The following is a 22,587-nucleotide window of genomic DNA, read 5'->3' as shown; positions in this document are numbered from 1 at the left end:
AGATACTAACAAATAATGTGGAGGCAATATCTAACATTAAAGTAAGGGAGCCGTTGGCAAATAGCGATCATAATATGGTCACATTCGAACTGTGTTACCTTAAACAGCGTTATGTGGGTTAGACTAAAACCTTTAATGTTAGGAAAGCAAATTTTATTATGCTCAGGCAATCTATAAAAAGGTATAAATTGGGACCAAATCTTTAACACTAAGAACACTGCAGAAATGTGGGATACCTTTAAAATATTGCTGCACAAGATCATTCAAGAGTACATTCCCTTGGCCAGCAAAAGCAAGAGGAGCAATTTTAAACCGATGAGGCTAAATAACAAGGTTAGGTTATTAATGGACAGAAAAAGGCGAGCATTTAAAGCTTTTAAATCTGTTGGGAGTAAGGCGAGCTTCCGCTGCTACAAAGAATGTAATAAATTGGGCAAAATGTAAATTAGAGCAGCTAAAATTGGAAATGAAAAACTAATTGTAAACGAAAGTAAAACTAACCCAATTTTTTTTTCCTGTATATCAATGGTAAAAGGATAAAAAATAAATGAAAAAAAAAAAAACACAACACCATAGGACCACTTAAAAATGACCTACAGTAGTATTTTTAACTAGTGACAATTAAAAAGCAGAGATATTGAACACAACCTTCTCGTTAGTTTTCACCAGAGAAGTAAATATGGAGGAAATTGAACAAGTTGGTGCAAAGTATGATTACCAAGATTATTTAACGTGTTTAAGTGAAGCAGAAATCAAAAAGCGATTACAAAATATTAAGATTAATAAATCTCCCGGACCAGATGGACTGCACCCAAGGGTTCTTATGGAGCTAAGCTCAGCGTTAGATAGGCCATTATACTTAATCTTTAATGCTTCAATAGCAACTGCCATAGTTCCCAGGGACTAGCATATTACAGATGTTTTACCACTATTTAAAAAGGGAATGAAATCTAATCCTGGAAATTATAGACCGGTAAAACGGATTTATGTAGTAGGAAAAAAAAATAAAAAATAAAAATAGGATTTTGGTTGCCTACCGGTAAATCCTTTTCTCGTAGTCCGTAGAGGATGCTGGTGTCCACATCAGTACCATGGGGTATAGACAGGTCCACCAGGAGCCATTGGCACTAAGAGTCTGAGAGTGTGGGCTGGCTCCTCCCTCTATGCCCCTCCTACCAGACTCGGTCTAGAAACTGTGCCCGTGGAGACGGACATCTTCGAGAGAAGGAATTAACACAGATAGTGGCGAGATTCATACCAGCTCAAACATACAAGGCACCTCAAGCTAACTAGCTTGAAAAACTCAGCAACTGCTGAAACATTACTTACCAAGTAACAATGCCATACATGAATAAACAAAGTTGTACTGAACCAGATAACGGTTGCAGGAAAACTAAGCGCTGGGCAGGCGCCCAGCATCCTCTACGGACTACGAGAAAAAGATTTACCGGTAGGTAACCAAAATCCTATTTTCTCTTACGTCCTAGAAGATGCTGGGGTCACATTAGTACCATGGGGATGTACCAAAGCTCCCAGAACGGGAGGGAGAGCGCGGAGGCTCCTGCAAAACTGATTGACTGAACTTCAGATCATCAGAGGCCAAAGTATCGAACTTGTAGAACTTAGCAAACGTGTTCGACCCAGACCAAGTTGCCACTCGGCAAAGTTGTAACGCCGAGACACCCCGGGCAGCCGCCCAGGAAGACCCCACCTTACGAGTAGAGTGGGCCTTAACAGATTTTGGACACTGCAATCCTGCCGTAGAATATGCTTATATATGCTGGATAGTGAACCAGCGTGATATAGTCTGCTTTGAAGCAGGACACTAATTTTCTTGGGATCATACAGGACAAACAAAGAGTCCGATTTCCTGTGACGAGCAGTCCTCTTCATATAGATTTTCAAAGCCCTCACAACATCCATGGACTTTGACGAAATTAAGGAGTCAGTAGCCACTGGCACCACAATAAGTTGGTTGATATGAAATGCCGACACAACCTTTGGAAGAAACTACCGAAGTGTCTAAGGTTCAGCCCCATCTTCGTGGATCATCAAGTAAGGGCTTTTACAGGACAAAGACCCCAATTCTGACACACGTCTAGCAGAAGCTAAGGCCAACAACGTGACAGCCTTCCATGTAAGAAATTTGACCTCAACCTCCTGTAGAGGCTCAAACCAGTCCGACTGGAAGAACTACACCACCACATTAAGGTCCCAAGGCGCCGTAGGCAGTACAAAGGGAGTTTCAATGTGCAGAACTCCCTTCAAAAAGGTCTGAACCTCAGGTAGGGTAGCCAATTGTTTCTGGAAGAAAATGGACGGGCCAAAATCTGGACCTTCACAGATCCCAACCTCAGGCCCATATCCACACCTGCTTGCAGGAAGAGGAGAAAACGTCCCAGTTGAAACTCCACCGTAGGAAACTTCTTGGACTCACACCAAGAGACATTTCTTCTAAATACGATGGTAATACTTCGACGTTACCCCTTTCCTAGCCTGTATCAGGGTAGGAATGACCGTCTTCGGAATGCCCTTCCGTATCAGGCGCTCAACTTCCATGCTGTCAAACGTAAGTCTTGATAGGCGAACAGCCACTGCAGCAGCAGGTCCTCCCGACGAGGAAGAGGCCTCGGCTCTTCCTGCAAGAGATTCAGAAGGTCCGCGTACCAAGCCCGCCTTGGCCAGTTTGGAGCAATGAGGATTGCTTGAACTCTTGTTCTCCTTACGAGCTTTAGAACTCTTGGAATGAGTGGAAGTGGTGGAAACACGTACACAGACTGGAACACCCACGGAGACACCAGGGCGTCCACTGCCACTGCTTGTGGGTCCCTCGACCTGGAACAATAGCGTCGAAGCTTCTTCTTGTTGAGACGAGAGGCCATCATATATTTTTGGGGTAACCCCCAAAGGTCTGTTATTTCCTTGAACACCTCCGGATGGAGATCCCACTCCCCTGGATGGAGATGGTGTCTGCTGAGGAAGTCAGCTTCCCAGTTGTCCACTCCAGGAATGAAGATTGCTGAGAGCGCCAACACGTGTCTTTCTGCCCAGAGAATGATTCTCGTCACCTCTGACATTGCAGCTCTGCTCTTCGTTCCGCCCTGACGGTTTATGTAAGCCATCATCCTTACATTGTCCGACTGTACTTGAATGGCCCGATTTCTTAGAAGATGGACCGCCTGAAGAAGACAGATGTAGACGGCTCTTAGTTCCAGGAGGTTGATCGGCAGGCCGGCCTCCAGGCTTAACCACCTTCCTTGGAAGGTTTCCCCTTGATTGACTGCACCCCAGCCCCGTACCCGTGGTTAGAAGGACCCAGTCCAGAATACCGAACCTGCGGCCCTCCAGAAGGTGAGGCAATTGGAGCCACCAGAGGAGTGAAATTCTGGCCTTTGACGATAGACGAATTCTCTGGTGCACGTGGAGATGAGATCCTGACCACTTGTCCAGGAGATCCAGTTGGAAGCCCCGAGCATGGAACCTCCCATACTGGAGAGCCTCGTAAGAGGCCACCATCTTCCCTAAAAGGCGAATGCATTGATGAACAGACACTCGGGCTGGCTTCAGGACATCCCGGACCATTGTTTGTATTACCAATGCCTTTTCCTGCGGAAGAAACACCCTCTGCACTTCTGTGACGAGGATCATCCCCAGAAAAGACAACCTCTGGGTTGGTTCCAAATGTGATTTTGGAAGGTTCAGAATCCAACCGTGGAGTCTGAGTAGGTGGGTTGTGGGAGCAATGGACTGCAACAGCTTCTCCTTGGACGATGCCTTTATCAGCAGATTGTCCAGATATGGAATGATGTTCACCCCTTGTTTGCAGAGTAGAATCATCATCTCTGCCATCACCTTGGCGAACACCCTCGGTGCTGTTGAGAGGCCGAATGGCAGGGCCTGGAAGTGGAAATGACAGTCCAGTAATGCAAAACGGAGATAAGCCTGATGCGGCAGCCAAATAGGAATGTGGCGGTACATGTCCTTGATATCCAGGGAAACCCAGAATTCCCCCTCTTCCAAACCTGATATCACCGCCCGGAGAGACTCCATTTTGAACTTGAACTCCTTTAGAAAGGGGTTCAGTGATTTTAGGTTCAGAATGGGCATGACCAAATCATCCGGTTTCGGTACCACGAAAAGGTTCGAAAAGTAACCTGTGGTTTGCAAATGAGGAGGAACTGGCACAATGACCTGTGCCTCCACCACCTTTTGGACAGCCTCTTGTGGGACAGTTCTGTCTGCCAGTAGAACTGGCAAGCCTGATTTGAAAAATCGGTGAGGAGGGAGATTCTGAAACTCCAGCCTGTATCCCTGGGACACAGTATCTATCACCCAGGGATCCAGTCCGGACGATACCCAGACGTGACTGAACTGTCCGAGTCTCACTCTCACTGGCCCCACCTCAAGGCCGCGCGGTCCACCGTCATGCGAAGGACTTTGGCGTACCTGAAACAGGCTTTTGTTCCTGGGAAACTGCAGCAGCAGGCTTCTTGGATTTAACTCGACCTCCCCTAAAGTAGGTATTGGACGGTTTGGCCTTTCTAGGCTTGTTAGCCCGAAAGGACTGTGATGCTGATGAAGAGAAGGATTTCTTCGGAGCAGGTGCAGCTGAGGGAAGAAACGGAGACTTACCCGCTGTAGCCATGGATATCCACGCATCCAAAGCTTCACCAAAGAGAGCCTGACCTGTGTAGGGTAGGGACTCCACACTTTTCCTGTATTCCGCGTCGGCCAACGACTAGCGCAGCCACAGTCCCCGACGAGCTGAAAACAGACATGGAAGAGATTCCCGCAGCCATGAAACCCAGGTCTTTCATGGATTCTACCATAAAACCTGCTGAATCGTGAATGTTACGCAAAAACAATTCAACATCACCCTTATCCATCGTATCCAAATCCTCAAGTAAGGTGCCTGACCACTTTACTATAGCTGTTGCAATCCATGCACTAGCAATAGTGGGACGTAATATGGCCCCCGAAGCGGTGTACATTGATTTAAGTGTATTATCAATTTTACGATCAGCCGGCTCCTTTAAGGCGGTAGATCCTGGAACAGGTAAAACCACCTTTTTTTGAGAGTCTGGACACAGATGAGTCAACAATTGGCGGGTTTTACCATTTTGTTCTATCCTCCTCAGGGAAAGGGAACGCCACCTGGACCCTTTTAGGGATCTGGAATTTTCTCTCAGGGTTTTCACATGCTCTCTCAAATATAGCATTTAATTCCTTTGACGCAGGGAAAGTTAGAGAGGCTTTCTTATTTTCAGTGAAAAAAAGCCTCCTCAGCCTGCTCAGGTGTGGTATCATTAATATTCAACACATCCCTGATAGCCTCTATCATCAATTGCACCCCCTTTGCAAGAGAGGCAGACCCCCGCAACACATCCCCATTACAGTCTGTGGTGTCAGAATCGGTATCCGTGTCATCTTGCATGACATGAACAAGCGCACGTTTGTGGGGATATATAGCGGAGCGTTCTGAGGTACCAGAATCTGGCCATACTGCCATAGAGTTCTGTAATACCTGGGTTGCAGATTCATTACTTGCAACCCTGTCTGAAACCTGAGAAATACAAGTTTTGATAGAGGAAAACTACTCAGGTGCCCTTGCTAAACCAGTGCTATCCTGATTACATGGAATGGGATCATCCTGGGAGGACATATCTTCCGCAGCATATCACACAGTGTTCCTGGACATAGCTAAAGGAGACCACCAAATACTCCACACACACGGGAGGGCAGACAGAGTCGTCCCCCCCCCCCCCCCCCCCAAGAATGGCAAGAGAGACAAAGAGATTGGAGCCAACCCACACAGCGCTTCTAACCAAAGGGAGACCCCTTGTCCGTGCTGACTGTGCACCTTAATAGGATACAGTGTCGTCTTGCAGCCCCCCCCCCCTTCTGCAACCCCCTGGTACAGTTTACAGATAGCTGGAGTTGCTGTGGAGGGACCTGTTTATCCTGATCAGCGCTGTGCAGGCAGGAAAAAGGCACTAAAAGCAGCTGGGTCCGCTCTGAGGAGAAGCTCCGCCCCCAAAATGGTGCAGTCTTCCCGCTCTTCCACTAATTATACTGGCCCGAGTCCTGGCTGATATCCGAGGACACAGACAGGCTTTAGGACCAGTGTAGGGTGTAGCGCTGGCTCAGGGCGCCCCTCACAGTGCCACACCATGTACCGCTGAGCTTTCTGTGCTCCTACCCTGCTGCCGCCATCTTCACATCGACCCCCCGCTTGCTGGGAGGGGGGAGGGGGGTCGGTGTCTTACTCGCCACCGATTCTTCAGCTCTGTAAGGGGGAGGCGGCATGCTGCTGGGGCGAGCGATCCCCTGCGGCAGGGAGTGATCTGATTCCTCAGGAGCTCAGTGTCCTGTCAGCGGAGTAAGTGGCTTTGACCCCGCAGGGCAGACACTACTCCCCCTCCTTAGTCCCACAAAGCAGGGAGGCTGTTGCCAGCAGCCTCCCTGTAAAATAAAACTCTAAATAAAACTTTTCTAGAGAAACTCTGGAGAGCTCCCCTAGCTGTGACCGGCTCCTCCGGGCACATTTTCTAAACGGAGTCTGGTAGGAGGGGCATAGAGGGAGGAGCCAGCCCACACTCTCAAACTCTTAAAGTGCCAATGGCTCCTGGTGGAGCCGTCTATACCCCATGGTATTAATGTGGACTTCAGCATCCTCTAGGACGCAAGAGAAATATTGGAAGGCATATTAAAGGGATAGCATTCAGGAGTATCTGGAATGCTCAAACATAATGTGTAAGAACCAGCATGGCTTTGTAAAAAAAAATAGGTCATGTCAGACTAACTTAATTAGCTTCTACGAGGAAGTGAGTGCAAACTCAGACATGGGTAATGCCGTGGATGTGGTCTTTCTAGATTTTGCGAAAGCCTTCAACACAGTTCCTCACATGAGGTTGTGTCGTAAATTAAGAGAAATTGGGCTTGGTGATAATATTTGTACTTGGATCAAATACTGGTTGGCTAATAGGGAACAGCGAGTGGTAGTCAATGGAACATTTTCAGGTTGGACTGAGGTATTAAGTGGTGTACCACAAGGATCTGTGCTGGGACCTTTACTGTTTAACATTTATAAATAACATAGTAAATGGTATCGAGAGTAAGGTATCAATTTTTGCAGACGAAACTAAGCTCTGTAGGATAATTCGATCAGATCAAAATGTTGTCTCTCTTTAAAGCGACTTAACTAAACTGAGGGTTTGGGCAGCCAAGGGGAATAATAGGATTTTAATTACCTACCGGTAAATCCTTTTCTCTTAGTCCGTAGAGGATGCTAGGGTCCAATTTAGTACCATGGGGTATAGACTGGTCCTTTGATAGTCCCTGGCACTTTAAGAGTTCAAAAGTATGTGCTGGCTCCTCCCTCTATGCCCCTCCTATCAGACTCAGTCTAGAAACTGTGCCCGAGGAGATGGACATACTTTGAGAGAAGGAAATATACAGATAGTGGTGAGATTCACACCAGCTCACACATAACAAAAAAGGAAAGCCAAGCTAACCAACTTGAACAATTCAGCAACGGCTGAACCCACAACACTGAACCAACAATGCAGGAATACGAAGCACTGGGCGGGCGCCCAGCATCCTCTACGGACTACGAGAAGAGGAATTACTGGTAGGTAAATAAAATCCTATTTTCTCTTACGTCCTAGAGGAGGCTGGGGTCCAAGTTAGTACCATGGGGATGTACCAAAGCTCCCAGTACAGGAGGGAGAGTGCCGAGGTTCCTGCAGAACTGATTGACCAAACGTTAGGTTCTCAGAGGTCAAAGTATCGAACTTGTAGAACTTAGCAAACGTGTTCCACCATGACCAAGTAGCTGCTCGGCAAAGCTGCAAAGCAGAGACACCCCAGGCAGCCGCCCAGGAAGAACCCACCTTACGAGTAGAGTAGGCCTGAACAGATTTTGGAATCGGCAATCCTGCCGTAGAATAAGCATGCTGGCTAGTAAGCCTGATCCAGCGAGAAATTGTCTGCTTAGAAGCAGGACACCCAATCTTGTTGGGATCATAAAGGACAAACAGTGCGTCCGATTTCCTGTGATGAGAGGTTCTCTTCACACATCTTCAAAGCCCGCACAACATCCAAGGACTTTGAGGTAATGGAGGTGTCAGCAGCCACTGGCAACACAATAGGTTGGTTGATATGAAAGGTCGAAACAACCTTCAGAGAAATTGCTGACGCGTTCTGAGCTCAGCTCTATCCTCATGGAAAATAAAGTAGGGGCTCTTGTGCGACAATGCCCCTAATTCTGACACACGTCTTGCAGATGCCAATGCCAACAGTGTGACCGCCTTCCAAATAAGAAACTTTACATCCACCTCCTGTAAAGGTTCGAACCAATCCGATTGCAGGAACTGCAGCACCACAGTAAGATCCCAAGGTGCCGTAGGAGGCACAAAGGGTGGTTGGATGTGCAGAACTCCTTTCAAGAAAGTCTGAACCACATGTATAGCAGCTAATTGTTTCTGAAAGAAAATGGACAAAGCCGAAATTTGGACCTTGATGGAACCCAAGTGTAGGCCCACATCCACCCCTGCTTGCAGAAAGAGGAGAAAACATCCCAGTTGAAACTCCACTGTAGGAAACTTCTTGGATTCACACAAAGACACATTTTTTTCAAATCCGATGGTAATGTTTAGACGTTACCACCTTCCTAGCTTGGATCAGAGTAGAAATAATCTTGTTTGGAATGCCCTTCCGATCTATGATCTGGCGTTCAACCTCCATGCCGTCAAACATAGCCACGGTAAGTCTTGATAAGCGAATGGCCCCTGTAGTAGAAGGTCCTCACGAAGAGGAAGAGGCCTCGGATCCTCCAGCAGCAGTGTCAGAAGACCTGCGTACCAAGCCCGTCTTGGCCAGTCCGGAGCAATGAGGATCGCCTGAACTTTTGTTCTTTTGATCAGTTTGAGAATCCTTGGGATGAGTGAAAGAGGAGGGAACACATACACCGACTGGAACACCCAGAGTCACCAGGGCGTCTACAGCCACTGCCTGTGGGTCTCGAGACCTGGAACAGTACCTCCGAAGCTTCTTGTTGAGGCGATATGTCTACCTGAAGTACACCCCATCGGCTTGTTACATCTGCGAATACCTCCAGGTGGAGGCCCCATTCTCCTGGAAGGAGATCGTGTCTGCTGAGGAAGTCCGCTTCTCAGTTGTCCACTCCTGGAATGAAGATCGCCGACTAGTGCCAGTGCGTGTCTGTCTGCCCAGAGGAGGATTTTTGTTACCTTTAACATTGCAGCCCTGCTCTTCGTTCCACCCTCACTGTTTATGTAGGACACCGCTGTGACGTTGTCCGTCTGAACCTGAATGGGTTGATCTTGAAGATGTGCCGCTTGTAGAAGGCAATTGTATACGGCCCTTAGCTCCAGAATGTTTAATCGGAAGGACAGCTTCCTGACTTGACCACCTTCCTTGGAAGTTTTCCCCTTTGGCGACTGTTCCCCAACCTCTGAGACGTGCATCCGTGGTTAGAAGAATTCAATTCTGAATCCCGAACCTGCGGCCCTCAAGAATGAGAGAAGTTTGCAGCCACCAGAGGAGCGAAATTCTGGTTTTCGGCAACAGGTGTATTCGCTGGTGCATGTGAAGATGTGATCCCGACCACTTGTCCAGGAGATCCAGCTGGAAGAACCGTGCATGGAATCTTCCGTACTGTAGAGCCTCGTAGGAGACTACCATCTTTCCCAGAAGGCGAATACACTGATGAACTGATACCCGGGCTGGCTTCCTCCAGATCTGAGATCACCGCTCTCAGAGATTACATCTTGAATTGGAAAACCCTCAAGTAGGGGTTTAAGGACTTCAGATTCAATATAGGCCTTACCGAACCGTCCGGCTTCGGTACCACAAACAGGTTTGAGTAATAACCCTTGGGTTTTAGGTGAGGTGGAACTGGAATAACAATTGTTCATATCAATTTTTGAATGTCTTCCTGTAGGTTAGCACTGTGTCAGCGAAACTGATAAGCCTGAATTGAAGAATCTGTGAGGTGGGGAGTTCCTGAAACTCCAGTCTGTACCCCTGGGCAACAATATTTTTCACCCAGGGGTCCAGGCATGGAGACCCCAGACATGATTGAAATCTTTGAGTCTCGCTCCCACCTGCCCGATCTCCCAGCTGGGAGGTCCACCGTCATGCTGAAGATTTGGAGGAAGCAGAACCTGGTGGTGCAGGTTTTCTGGATTTTCCCCTACCTCCTCTAAAGAAGGTGGGGAGGGGTGATTTTTAAAAATGTTGCGGTCCGAAAGGACTGCAGTGAAGGCGTTGGATAAGATTTCCTAGCCGGTGCTGCTGCGGAGGGAAGAAATGTTGACTTACCTGCAGTCGCCGTGGAAATCCAATGCGTCCCCAAATAGTGCCTGACCTGTGAAGGGTAGGTTCTCCACACTTTTTTTGGATTCTGCATCCGCAGTCCATTGGCGTAGCCAGAGTCCTCTGCGTGCTGATACTGCCATGGAAGTAGCCCTCGCATTAAACAGGCCAATACCCTTCATGGCCTCCACCATGAAACCTGCAGAATCCTGTATGCGACATAAAAACAAGTCAATGTCACTCCTTTCCATAGTATCTAAGTACTCTAGTAAAGTGCCTGACCCTTTTACTATGGCTTTAGAAATCCACACAGGCCACGCCTGTAGCCGTGTATAGTGATTTGAGCCTACGCTCAATCTTGCGGTCAGCCGTCTCCTTTAAGGCGGTTGAATCAGGGAAAGGTAAAACCACCTTTTTAGACAACCTAGATACAGAAGTATCTACTATAGATGGGTTTTCACACTTCTTCCTATCCTCTTCAGGGAAAGGAAAAGCAATGAGAATTCTTTTAGGGATTTGGATTTTTTTCTCTGGGTTTTCCCAGGATTTTTCAAATAATGTTTTATACTCCTTTAAAGCCGGGAAGGCGAGCGAGGATTTCTTATTTACTGTAAAATATAAGAGTCCTCTTCCGGCTCAGGTACCTTCTCCGTTATATGCAAAACATCCCTAATGGCTTCAATCATGAGCTGGACCCCTTTAGCAAGGGATGCATCTCCCCGTCACCGTCCCCTGTATCAGAGTCGGTATCAGTGTCAGCTTGCATTATCTGGGCAAGTGTACGCTTTTGTGGGTATGTAGGTGGGCTCTTAGACAAAGTAGTGGGAGCTGAAAACTTCACACTACAGATTTTCTCAAAAACTGTCTCTTTCGCAGTATGTGACATCCTATTTGAAATCTGGGATATCATTCCCTTCAAAGAATCAACCCATGGGGGTTCGAATTCAGAAGGCTGAGACAGCATATTGCAGTCCTGAGTATATGGAACAGACTCTTCAGGAGAAGATAAACACTCTACCCCCAGAGTACCTTCAGAGAGACACAGAGCATAAGGAGCCAGCCACACAGCTCCCCTCTAGGCCCCCCCCTCCCCCGTCTATAACACCCTGGTACCACAGAGGTATGCTGGAGTTATGTGGACGGCAGCGCTCCCAGTCAGCGTCTGTCTGTATGATCTGCAGGGAGAAAATGGCGCTGGTGAGTGCTGGATCCACTCTGAGGAGAAGCCGCGCCCCCTGCAATGGCGTGCGGCTTCCCGCACAAATTGTATTATACTGGCCTGAGAATTTTGTCGCTAACAGCGTGATTAGCCAGCAGTTAGCTGCTTGACCAGTTTAAGGTGATCCACGCTGGCTCAGGACGCCCCTCAAAGCGCCTACACTGTGTGTTGCTGAGCCTTCCCGGAGCGCAGCCTGTCAGCGCTGTGCTCCCACCCTTGTGCCGCCATTCCCGCCGGCGACCCGCTCAATGGGCCGCCGGCACTGTACTCACCACTCTTCTTTCTTCTGGCTCTGTTAGGTGGTGGTGGCCGTGCTGCGGGAGTGAGCGGTCGCCTCGTGGGCTGCAATCAGCACCCTCAGGAGCTTAGTGTCCTGTCAGCATAGATAGAGAACCATTAACTTCAAGAGTTGGTTCCTACTCCCCCCCCCCCCCCCCCCCAAGTCCCTGTAACCTAATTTAGTCTAGAAAACAACAAAACTAAGAAAACTCCTAGGAGCTCCCCTAGTTATGACCGGCAGGAGGGACATGGAGGGAGGAGCCAGCCCACACTGTTAAATGCTTAAAGTGCCAGTGGCTCCCAAAGGACCCGTTTATACCCCATGGTACTAAATTGGACCCCAGCGTCCTCTAGGACGTAAGAGAAATGAGGTTTAATCTAGAGAAATGCAAAGGAATGCATTTTGGGATCAGAAACAAATAGGCAACCTATACATTGAATGGGGTAATTCTTGGAAAGTCCGTACTGGAGAAGGATTTGGGGGTGATCATAGATAATAGACTTAGCAGTAGTGCCCAATGTCGGGATGCTGCAGCAAAGGCCAACAGGGTATTCGCATGCATAAAATGGGGAAGAGAGACTAGAGATGGAAGCAAAATCCTGCCATTGTAGAAATCATTGGTATGGCCTCATCTGGAATACTGTGTACAATTCTGGGCTCCTCATTATAAAAACTAGAAAATAGCTAATAAATTGATTAAAGGTTTAGAGCCCTTAAATTGGGAACGTTTACACTAGAGAAAAGGCGTCTGGGAGAGGATATGATTAATATCTTCAAGTACATGAAGGGACCTTATAGGGATCTTTCGGCCAATTTACTTATCAAGAGATCTGTACACAAGACACAAGGTCCCCCTTTAAAGTTGGTGGAGAGCACCAAACGAAGGAAGGGTTTCTTTACCGTACGGGCTGTTAGATTATGGAACAGACTGCCGGAGACCGTGGTAATGTTCAAAAAAGGTTTAGATACATTTTCAGACGAAAATGGCATCCAAGTATGTCATCTGTAATAGCACTATAGGTTGAACTTGATGGACAATGGTCTTTTTTCAACCTTAACAACTATGTAACTATATGCCTGTTTTACTATAATATACAGCTTCAGTAGTTTTCAAACTCAGTCCTCAGGGTATCCTAACAGTCCTTTATTTTATACAGGCTGGGTGATTCTAAAATTGTGACATAATCACGATTTACAGACTATGGTCCTTATTCAGGTTCCTTAGCAAACCAAAGTTAGCAATTGAGCAAAACCATGTTGCACTGCAGGGGGGGCAGATATAACATGTGCAGTGAGTTAGATTTGGGTGGGGTGTTTTCAAACTGAAATCTAAATTGCAATGTAAAAATTAAGCAGCCAGTATTTACCCCGCACATAAACAATATAACCCACCCAAATCTAACTCTCTACACGTTACATCTGCCCCACCTGCAGTGCACATGGTTTTGCACAATTGCTAACTTTTTTTTGTTTGCTAAGAAACGTGAATAACCCCCTATATGCTATTTCGGTGGCTATTTGAAACAGTTGTATTGCTTCCCTGCTGAGGACAAAGCATCTTTTAATGTGCGAGACCACAACAAAATAAACAGTTTATATTTTTGAAACTGTGTTTTTACGTTATTTTATTTATAATCATTCTTTACTTATTCTCTGCTTTTCCAAATTATGTATATACCACCACTAAAAAAAAAAAAAGTTAGCAATTTGCATAAAATTTTAGGAGCAGAAGAATTCCTACAACCAGCTGGCAGCTTCTTTTCCTACTTCACCTATACCCCACCACCTACAATACATGCCCAGTGACTAAAGGCCAGTACTCACAGCCCGATTTGGGGGAGATGTGTGCTGAGCGAACCGCTCAGCACACATCTCTCCCCCCACTCAGCACAGCGCAGCGCAATGTGTGCTGAGCGTGCGGGGGGAGACGGGAGAAGGGCGCTCATTTCACCCAGCGGGTGAAATGAGCGACCTGCTAGATTGGCCTGAATGTAGGCCAATCTAGCACCAGTGATAGCGATGCGCTGGGCTGCGCATCGCTAATGCTGTGAAGGGTAGACACGGAGTGATCACTGCTTAAAATCTAAGCAATCTAGTCAGATTGCTTAGATTTTAAGCAGCGATCGCTCCGTGAGTAACCCCCTTAAGTAACAACTTCACACGTTCACAAATCAGTAGTAAGAATGCTCAATGGAATCCACCATGCCATAATATAAGAACACAAATGTGAATAGTTTTATCATCCCCATACATTAGTTTTAAATACTGCATTTAAATTACAAATACAGAATATACAACATCTAAAATTGCCGCACTATTATGGACCATGCTTATGCATGTACTTTAATTGTGTATTTCTGTGTATATACGGTACATAAAATCTGAGTTGTATGAACACAAAAGTTTCTATCTGTTGTAGAAATGTTGCATGAAGTTACAACTTACCTTTCTTAAAAGCCAACACAAAATCTCTAAGTGAATCTGAATCAAACTCTTCAGGCTCTTTAGCATATTTTTTACCATTTGCATCTAGAATGGCAACATTCACTTCCTCTCCACTGTCACTTAATCCAAGCTCTTTTAACTCCGATACATAATCATCCTCATTGGAGATAGCAAAGGTGTACTCTGGAAATTCTTTTGCAACTTCCAAGACTTTGCTTCGCCAGTACTGGGTTGCTGAAATCAAATATGTAGACAGTGGATTTTTTTCCAATGCACTTATGCAAAATTAGCAGTAACATATGCATATTAGGCCATATACTGGATGGAAAACTATGAAGAAATCTCTCCTGTACCACCAGAAAACAAGATTTGAATGTAAGAGATTGAATAATTTAAAAAGTAACAAAACATAAAATACCAGGTGACACACAGGGGGAAGGACTATAACATTCCTCGCACAACGAACACTATCAAAAAATTGTTGTGTGATGATAGATGCCTGAAACTTTTACAGACTTAAGTCAAGATTGTTTTCAGTATTTCTTAAGTATCTGCTTCAGGGTTTCTCAGTCCAATTCAGGTTTATAAAAAATAAATATGAGAAAAGATTTTGGTTTACCTTTGCCTACATTATGTTGTTGACTTACCAGTGCGATGGTCAAAGCTAAAATCTACTGTGTAATAAACAAGAACAAGCGGACGTTTTGTGTATCTTTTAGCTTCATTAGAGGTTGATCTATGACCAACCAAAGGTAACGCATGCTTAATGACATGCTCCGTAATATCTTCTTCAGCTGTAGAATCCTGCAAAGGAGATTATGAAAAGAAATAAAAAAATTAAACAATTAAAAAATAAATCACATAAATCAACCTTCGCTAAAATTCGGATTTTTTTCAATCTACTGCACCGCACCAATCCCAACTGAGATTTTTTATCAGGATACAAGGATGGTGATTAGCTCAATACATCACAGTGCTAGACAGTGGGAATACAGAACATCTAAAAGATAAAACAAAACTAAAGGGTAGGGAGGGACCTCTCATTTCAGAAAACTCAACACAAATGACCAAATAGTTAAGGCCACAATTTGGATGACCATACAGTGGCCGTATCACCACTCAGCTGGATCCAACAGGGAACCATTATACGACATTGCCATAAACAGTCACATGTCCAATGTTAAATCAAGACCACCAGTCTTTTTTCGGAGAAAATATGTTGCAATTGTCAAATTTTTAATTAAATGGCTAAGATGGCAGTCCAAAAAAATAGGATTTTAATTACCTACCGGTAAATCCTTTTCTCGTAGTCCGTAGAGGGTACTGGGTTCCACATTAGTACCATGGGGTATAGACTGGTCCAGTAGGAGCCATGGGCACTTTAAGAAATTGATAGTGTGGGCTGGCTCCTCCCTGTATGCCCCTCCTACCAGACTCCGTCTATGAAACTGTGCCTGAGGAGATGGACATACTTTGAGAGAAGGATATAAAAGGATAGTGGTGAGATTCCAAACCAGCACACACAAACTAGAGGAAAGCCAAGCTAACCAAACTTTAAACCAGGAACAGCAACCGCTGAACCAACAATACTTAACTAAGTAACAATGCAGAAAGAAACGAAGCACTGGGCGGGCACCCAGTATCCTCTACGAACTACGAGATAAGGATTTACCGGTAGGTAATTAAAAATAAGAATTTACTCACCGGTAATTCTATTTCTTGTAGTCCGTAGTGGATGCTGGGAACTCCGTAAGGACCATGGGGAATAGCGGGCTCCGAAGGAGGCTGGGCACTCTAGAAAGATTTAGGACTACCTGGTGTGCACTGGCTCCTTCCACTATGACCCTCCTCCAAGCCTCAGTTAGGACACCGTGCCCGGACGAGCAGACATAATAAGGAAGGATTTAGAATCCCGGGTAAGACTCTTACCAGCCACACCAATCACACCGTACAACTCGTGATACTATATCCAGTTTGACAGTATGAAAACAACTGAGCCTCTCAACAGATGGCTCAACAATAACCCTTTTGTTAACAATAACTATTTACAAGTATTGCAGACAATCCGCACTTGGGATGGGCGCCCAGCATCCACTACGGACTACGAGAAATAGAATTACCGGTGAGTAAATTCTTATTTTCTCTAACGTCCTAGTGGATGCTGGGAACTCCGTAAGGACCATGGGGATTATACCAAAGCTCCCAAACGGGCGGGAGAGTGCGGATGACTCTGTAGCACCGAATGAGAGAACTCCAGGTCCTCCTCAGCCAGGGTATCAAATTTGTAGAATTTTGCAAACGTATTTGCCCCTGACCAAGTAGCTGCTCGGCAAAGTTATAAAGCCGAGACCCCTCGGGCAGCCGCCCAAGATGAGCCCACCTTCCTTGTGGAATGGGCCTTTACAGATTTTGGCTGTGGTATGCCTGCCACAGAATGTGCAAGCTGAATTGTACTACAAATCCAGCGAGCAATAGACTGCTTAGAAGCAGGAGCACCCAGCTTGTTGGGTGCATACAGGATAAACAGCGAGTCAGATTTTCTGACTCCAGCCGTCCTGGAAACATATATTTTCAGGGCCCTGACCACGTCTAGCAACTTGGAGTCCTCCAATTCACTAGTAGCCGTCGGCACCACAATAGGCTGGTTCAGGTGAAACGCTGACACCACCTTAGGGAGAAATTGGGGACGAGTCCTCAACTCTGCCCTATCCATATGGAAAATCAGATAAGGGCTTTTACATGATAAAGCCGCCAATTCTGACACTCGCCTGGCTGAAGCCAAGGCTAATAACATGACCACTTTCCACGTGAGATATTTCAGATCCACGGTTTTTAGTGGCTCAAACCAATGTGATTTTAAGAAACTCAACATCATGTTGAGATCCCAAGGTGCCACTGGAGGCACAAACGGGGGCTGAATATGCAGCACTCCTTTTACAAAAGTCTGAACTTCAGGTACTGAAGCTAGTTCTTTTTGAAAGAAAATCGACAGAGCCGAGATCTGTACTTTAATGGAGCCTAGTTTTAGGCCCATATCCACTCCTGCTTGCAGGAAATGCAGAAATCGACCTAGTTGAAATTCCTCTGTTGGGGCCTTATTGGCCTCGCACCATGCAACATATTTTCGCCATATGCGGTGATAATGCGTTGCCATAACATCTTTCCTGGCCTTAATAAGCGTAGGAATGACTTCTTCCGGAATACCCTTTTCCTTTAGGATCCGGTGTTCAACCGCCATGCCGTCAAACGCAGCCGCGGTAAGTCTTGGAACAGACAGGGCCCCTGCTGTATCAGGTCCTGTCTGAGCGGTAGAGGCCACGGGTCCTCTGAGAGCATCTCTTGAAGTTCCGGGTACCACGCTCGTCTTGGCCAATCCGGAACCACGAGAATTGTGTTTACTCCTCGCTTTCTTATTATTCTCAATACCTTTGGAATGTGAGGCAGAGGAGGGAACACATAAACCGACTGGTACACCCACGGTGTCACTAGAGCGTCCACAGCTATCGCCTGAGGGTCCCTTGACCTGGCGCAATATTTTTTTTAACTTTTTGTTGAGACGGGACGCCATCATGTCCACCTGTGGTTTTTCCCAACGGTTTACCAGCATCTGGAAGACTTCTGGGTGAAGTCCCCACTCCCCCGGGTGGAGGTCGTGTCTGCTGAGGAAGTCTGCTTCCCAGTTGTCCACTCCCGGAATGAACACTGCTGACAGTGCTAGTACATGATTCTCCGCCCATCGGAGAATTTTTGTGGCTTCTGCCATCGCCATCCTGCTTCTTGTGCCGCCCTGTCGATTTACATGGGTGACTGCCGTGATGTTGTCTGACTGGATCAGCACCGGCTGGTGTAGGAGCAGGGATTTTGCTTGACTTAGGGCATTGTAGATGGCCCTTAGTTCCAGAATATTTATGTGAAGGGAAGTCTCCTGACTCGACCATAGTCCTTGGAAGTTTCTTCCCTGTGTGACTGCCCCCCAGCCTCGAAGGCTGGCATCCGTGGTCACCAGGACCCAGTCCTGTATGCCGAACCTGCGGCCCTCTAGAAGATGGGCACTCTGCAGCCACCACAGTAGAGACACCCTGGTCCTTGGAGACAGGGTTATTAAGCGATGCATCTGAAGATGCGATCCGGACCACTGGTCCAACAGGTCCCACTGAAAGATTCTGGCATGGAACCTGCCGAAGGGAATTGCTTCGTAAGAAGCCACCATCTTTCCCAGGACCCGCGTGCAGTGATGCACTGATACCTGTTTTGGTTTCAGGAGGTCTCTGACTAGAGATGACAACTCCCTGGCTTTCTCCTCCGGGAGAAACACTTTTCTCTGGACTGTATCCAGAATCATACCCAGGAACAGTAGCCGTGTCGTCGGAACCAGCTGTGACTTTGGGATATTCAGAATCCAGCCGTGCTGGTGCAGCACTTCCTGGGATAGTGCTACTCCCACCAACAACTGTTCCTTGGACCTCGCTTTTATTAGATCGTCCAAGTACGGGATAATTAAAACTCCCTTTCTTCGAAGGAGTATCATCATTTCCGCCATAACCTTGGTAAATACCCTCGGTGCCGTGGACAGTCCAAACGGCAGCGTCTGGAATTGGTAATGGCAATCCTGTACCACAAATCTGAGGTACTCCTGGTGAGGATGGTAAATGGGGACATGCAAGTAAGCATCCTTGATGTCCAGGGATACCATGTAATCCCCCTCGTCCAGGCTTGCAATAACCGCCCTGAGCGATTCCATCTTGAACTTGAATTTCTTTATGTATGTGTTCAAGGATTTCAAATTTAGAATGGGTCTCACCGAACCGTCCGGTTTCGGTACCACAAATAGTGTGGAATAATAACCCCGGCCTTGTTGAAGTAGGGGTACCTTGATTATCACCTGCTGGGAATACAGCTTGTGAATTGCCGTTAGCACCGCCTCCCTGTCTGAGGGAGCAATCGGCAAGGCAGATTTTAGGAACCGGTGGGGTGGGGACGCCTCGAATTCCAGCTTGTACCCCTGAGATACTATTTGCAGGATCCAGGGATCCACCTGTGAGCGAACCCACTGATCGCTGAAATTTTTGAGGCGACCCCCCACCGTACCTGGCTCCGCCTGTGGAGCCCCACCGTCATGCGGCGGACTTGGAAGAAGAAGCGGGGGAGGACTTTTGCTCCTGGGAACCTGCTGTTTGTTGCAGCCTTTTTCCCCTACCTCTGCCTCTGGACAGAAAAGACCCGCCTTTTCCACGCCTGTTTTTCTGGGTCCGAAAGGACTGAACCTGATAAAACGGCGCCTTCTTAGGCTGTGAGGGGACATGGGGTAAAAATGCTGACTTCCCAGACGTTGCTGTGGAAACTAGGTCCGAGAGACCATCCCCAAATAATTCCTCACCCTTATATGGCAACACTTCCATGTGCTTTTTAGAATCTGCATCTCCTGTCCACTGGCGAGTCCATAAGCCTCTCCTAGCAGAAATGGACAATGCACTTACTTTAGATGCCAGTCGGCAGATTTCCCTCTGTGCATCTCTCATATATAAGACTGAGTCTTTTATATGGTCTATGGTTAACAGGATCGTGTCTCTGTCTAATGTGTCAATATTTTCTGACAGTTTATCTGACCACGCAGCGGCAGCACTGCACATCCAAGCTGACGCAATAGCTGGCCTAAGTATAATGCCTGTGTGTGTATATATACAGACTTCAGGATCGCCTCCTGCTTTCTATCAGCAGGTTCCTTGAGGGCGGCCGTATCCGGAGACGGTAGTGCCACCTTTTTAGACAAACGTGTGAGCGCTTTATCCACTCTAGGGGGTGTTTCCCAACGTGACCTATCCTCTGGCGGGAAAGGGAACGCCATTAGTACCTTCTTAGGAATTACCAATTTTTTATCAGGGAAAGCCCACGCTTCTTCACACACTTCATTTAATTCATCTGATGGGGGAAAAACTACGGGTAGTTTTTTCTCTCCAAACATAATACCCTTTTTAGTGGTACCAGTAGTTATATCAGAAATGTTTAACACCTCTTTCATTGCCTCAATCATACAGTGAATGGCCTTAGTGGGCATCAGGTTTGACTCATCGTCGTCGACACTGGTGTCAGTATCAGTGTCGACATCTGGGTCTGCTTGAGGTAGCGGGCGTTTTAGAGCCCCTGACGACCCATGCGACGCCTGGGCAGGCACGAGCTGAGAAGTCGGCTGTCCCACATTTGGCATGTCGTCGATTTTCTTATATAAGGAGTCTATACGTGCACTCATTACTTTCCATAAGCCCATCCACTCAGGTGTCTGCCCCGCAGGGGGTGACATCCCTTCTAAAGGCATCTGCTCCGCCTCCACATCATTATCCTCATCAAACATGTCGACACAGCCGTACCGACACACCGCACACACACAAGGAATGCTCCGAATGAGGACAGGACCCACAAAAGCCCTTTGGGGGGACAGAGTGAGAGTATGCCAGCACACACCAGAGCGCTATATAATGCAGGGACTAACTGAGTTATGTCCCCTATAGCTGCTTTTTATATTATATATGTATTGCGCCCAAATTTAGTGCCCCCCCCTCTCTGTTTTTACCCTGTTCTGAAGTGTAGACTGCAGGGGAGAGCCAGGGAGCTTCCTTCCAGCGGATCTGTGAAGGAGAAATGGCGCCAGTGTGTCTGAGGGAGATAGCTCCGCCCCTTTTCTGCGGCCTATTCTCCCGCTTTTTTCTGGATTCTGGCAGGGGTATTTACCACATATATAGCCTCTAGGGCTATATATTGTGGTATTTTTGCCAGCCAAGGTGTTTTTATTGCAGCTCAGGGCGCCCCCCCCCCCCCCAAGCGCCCTGCACCCTCAGTGACCGGAGTGTGAAGTGTGCATGAGGAGCAATGGCGCACAGCTGCAGTGCTGTGCGCTACCTTGGTGAAGACTGATGTCTTCTGCCGCCGTTTTTCCGGACCTTTTCTTGCTTCTGGCTCTGTAAGGGGGACGGCAGCGCGGCTCCGGGACCGAACACCAAGGACTGGGCCTGCGGTCGATCCCTCTGGAGCTAATGGTGTCCAGTAGCCTAAGAAGCCCAATCCGGCTGCAAGCAGGCGAGTTCGCTTCTTCTCCCCTTAGTCCCTCGCTGCAGTGAGCCTGTTGCCAGCAGGTCTCACTGAAAATAAAAAACCTAAAACTATACTTTCTTTCTAAGGGCTCAGGAGAGCCCCTAGTGTGCATCCAACCTTGGCCGGGCACGAAATCTAACTGAGGCTTGGAGGAGGGTCATAGTGGGAGGAGCCAGTGCACACCAGGTAGTCCTAAATCTTTCTAGAGTGCCCAGCCTCCTTCGGAGCCCGCTATTCCCCATGGTCCTTACGGAGTTCCCAGCATCCACTAGGACGTTAGAGAAATCCTATTTTACTTACCTCCTAGAGGATACTGGGGTCTACATTAGTACCATGGGAATGTACCAAAGCTCCTAAACCGGCTGAGGTTCCTGCAGAACAGATTCCAAACTGAAGGTCCTCGCCAAAGTATCGAACTTGTAGAACTTAGCAAACGTGTTCGAACCTGACCAAGTAGCTGCTCGCCAGAGCTGTAAAGCCGAGACACCCCGGGGCAGCCACCCAGGAAGAACCCACTGACCTAGTAGAGTGTGCCTGTACAGATTGTGGACACGGCAAACCTGCAGTGGAATAAGCATGCTGGATAGTAAGCCTGAAGCCTTTGAAGCAGGACACCCAATTTTATTGGGATACTAGAGAACAAACAGAGTCAGATTTTCTGTGACGAGCTGTCCGCTTCACATACAGTAGATCTTCAAAGCCCTCACAACATCCAAAGACTTTGAAGTAGCAGAGGTATCGGTAACCACCGGAACCACAATAGGTAAGTTGATATGAAATGCAGACACCACCTTTGGAAGAAATTGCTGACGAGTTCTGAGTTCAGCCCTGTCTTCATGATAAATCAAACAGGGGCTTTTGTGAGACAACACCCTCAGCTACGACACACGCCTCACAGAAGCCAAGACCAACAGTGTGACGGCCTTCCACGTAAGAAACTGTAAAGGCTCAAACCATTCCGATTGCAGGAACTGCAACAACACATTGAGATCCCAAGGTGCCATAGGAGGCACAAAGGGTGGTTGGATGTGCAGAACCCCCTTCAAAAATGTCAACCTCAGGGAGAGGAGCCAATTATTTCTGGAAGAAAATGGATAAGGTCGAAATCTGGACATTTATGGAGCCCAAATGTAGGCCCACATCCACACCTGACTGCAGAAAAAGGAGAAACTGTCTCAGTTGTAATTCCTCTGCAGGAAATTTTCTCTACTCACACAGA

At 47.2% G+C, this 22,587-nt stretch overlaps 1 protein-coding gene across 1 annotated transcript in view; it reads right to left on the bottom strand.

Annotated features, from left to right (window-relative positions):
- The window catches only part of PDIA4 (protein disulfide isomerase family A member 4), a 339,636-nt gene that overhangs the window by 4,751 nt on the left and 312,298 nt on the right, over nucleotides 1-22,587 (bottom strand). The window contains exons 14-15 of the mRNA XM_063925192.1: nucleotides 14,930-15,086; nucleotides 14,283-14,516 (exon numbers count right to left, since the gene is read on the bottom strand). Coding sequence (XP_063781262.1) covers nucleotides 14,283-14,516; nucleotides 14,930-15,086 — 391 coding nt within the window. The remainder of the gene's footprint in view (nucleotides 1-14,282; nucleotides 14,517-14,929; nucleotides 15,087-22,587) is intronic.

This window comes from Pseudophryne corroboree, chromosome 5, assembly GCF_028390025.1.
Source record: "Pseudophryne corroboree isolate aPseCor3 chromosome 5, aPseCor3.hap2, whole genome shotgun sequence".
Classification (NCBI taxonomy): domain Eukaryota; kingdom Metazoa; phylum Chordata; class Amphibia; order Anura; family Myobatrachidae; genus Pseudophryne; species Pseudophryne corroboree.
Note: the sequence above shows the minus strand (reverse complement) of the source record. Positions and strands in the feature narration are given on the sequence as shown.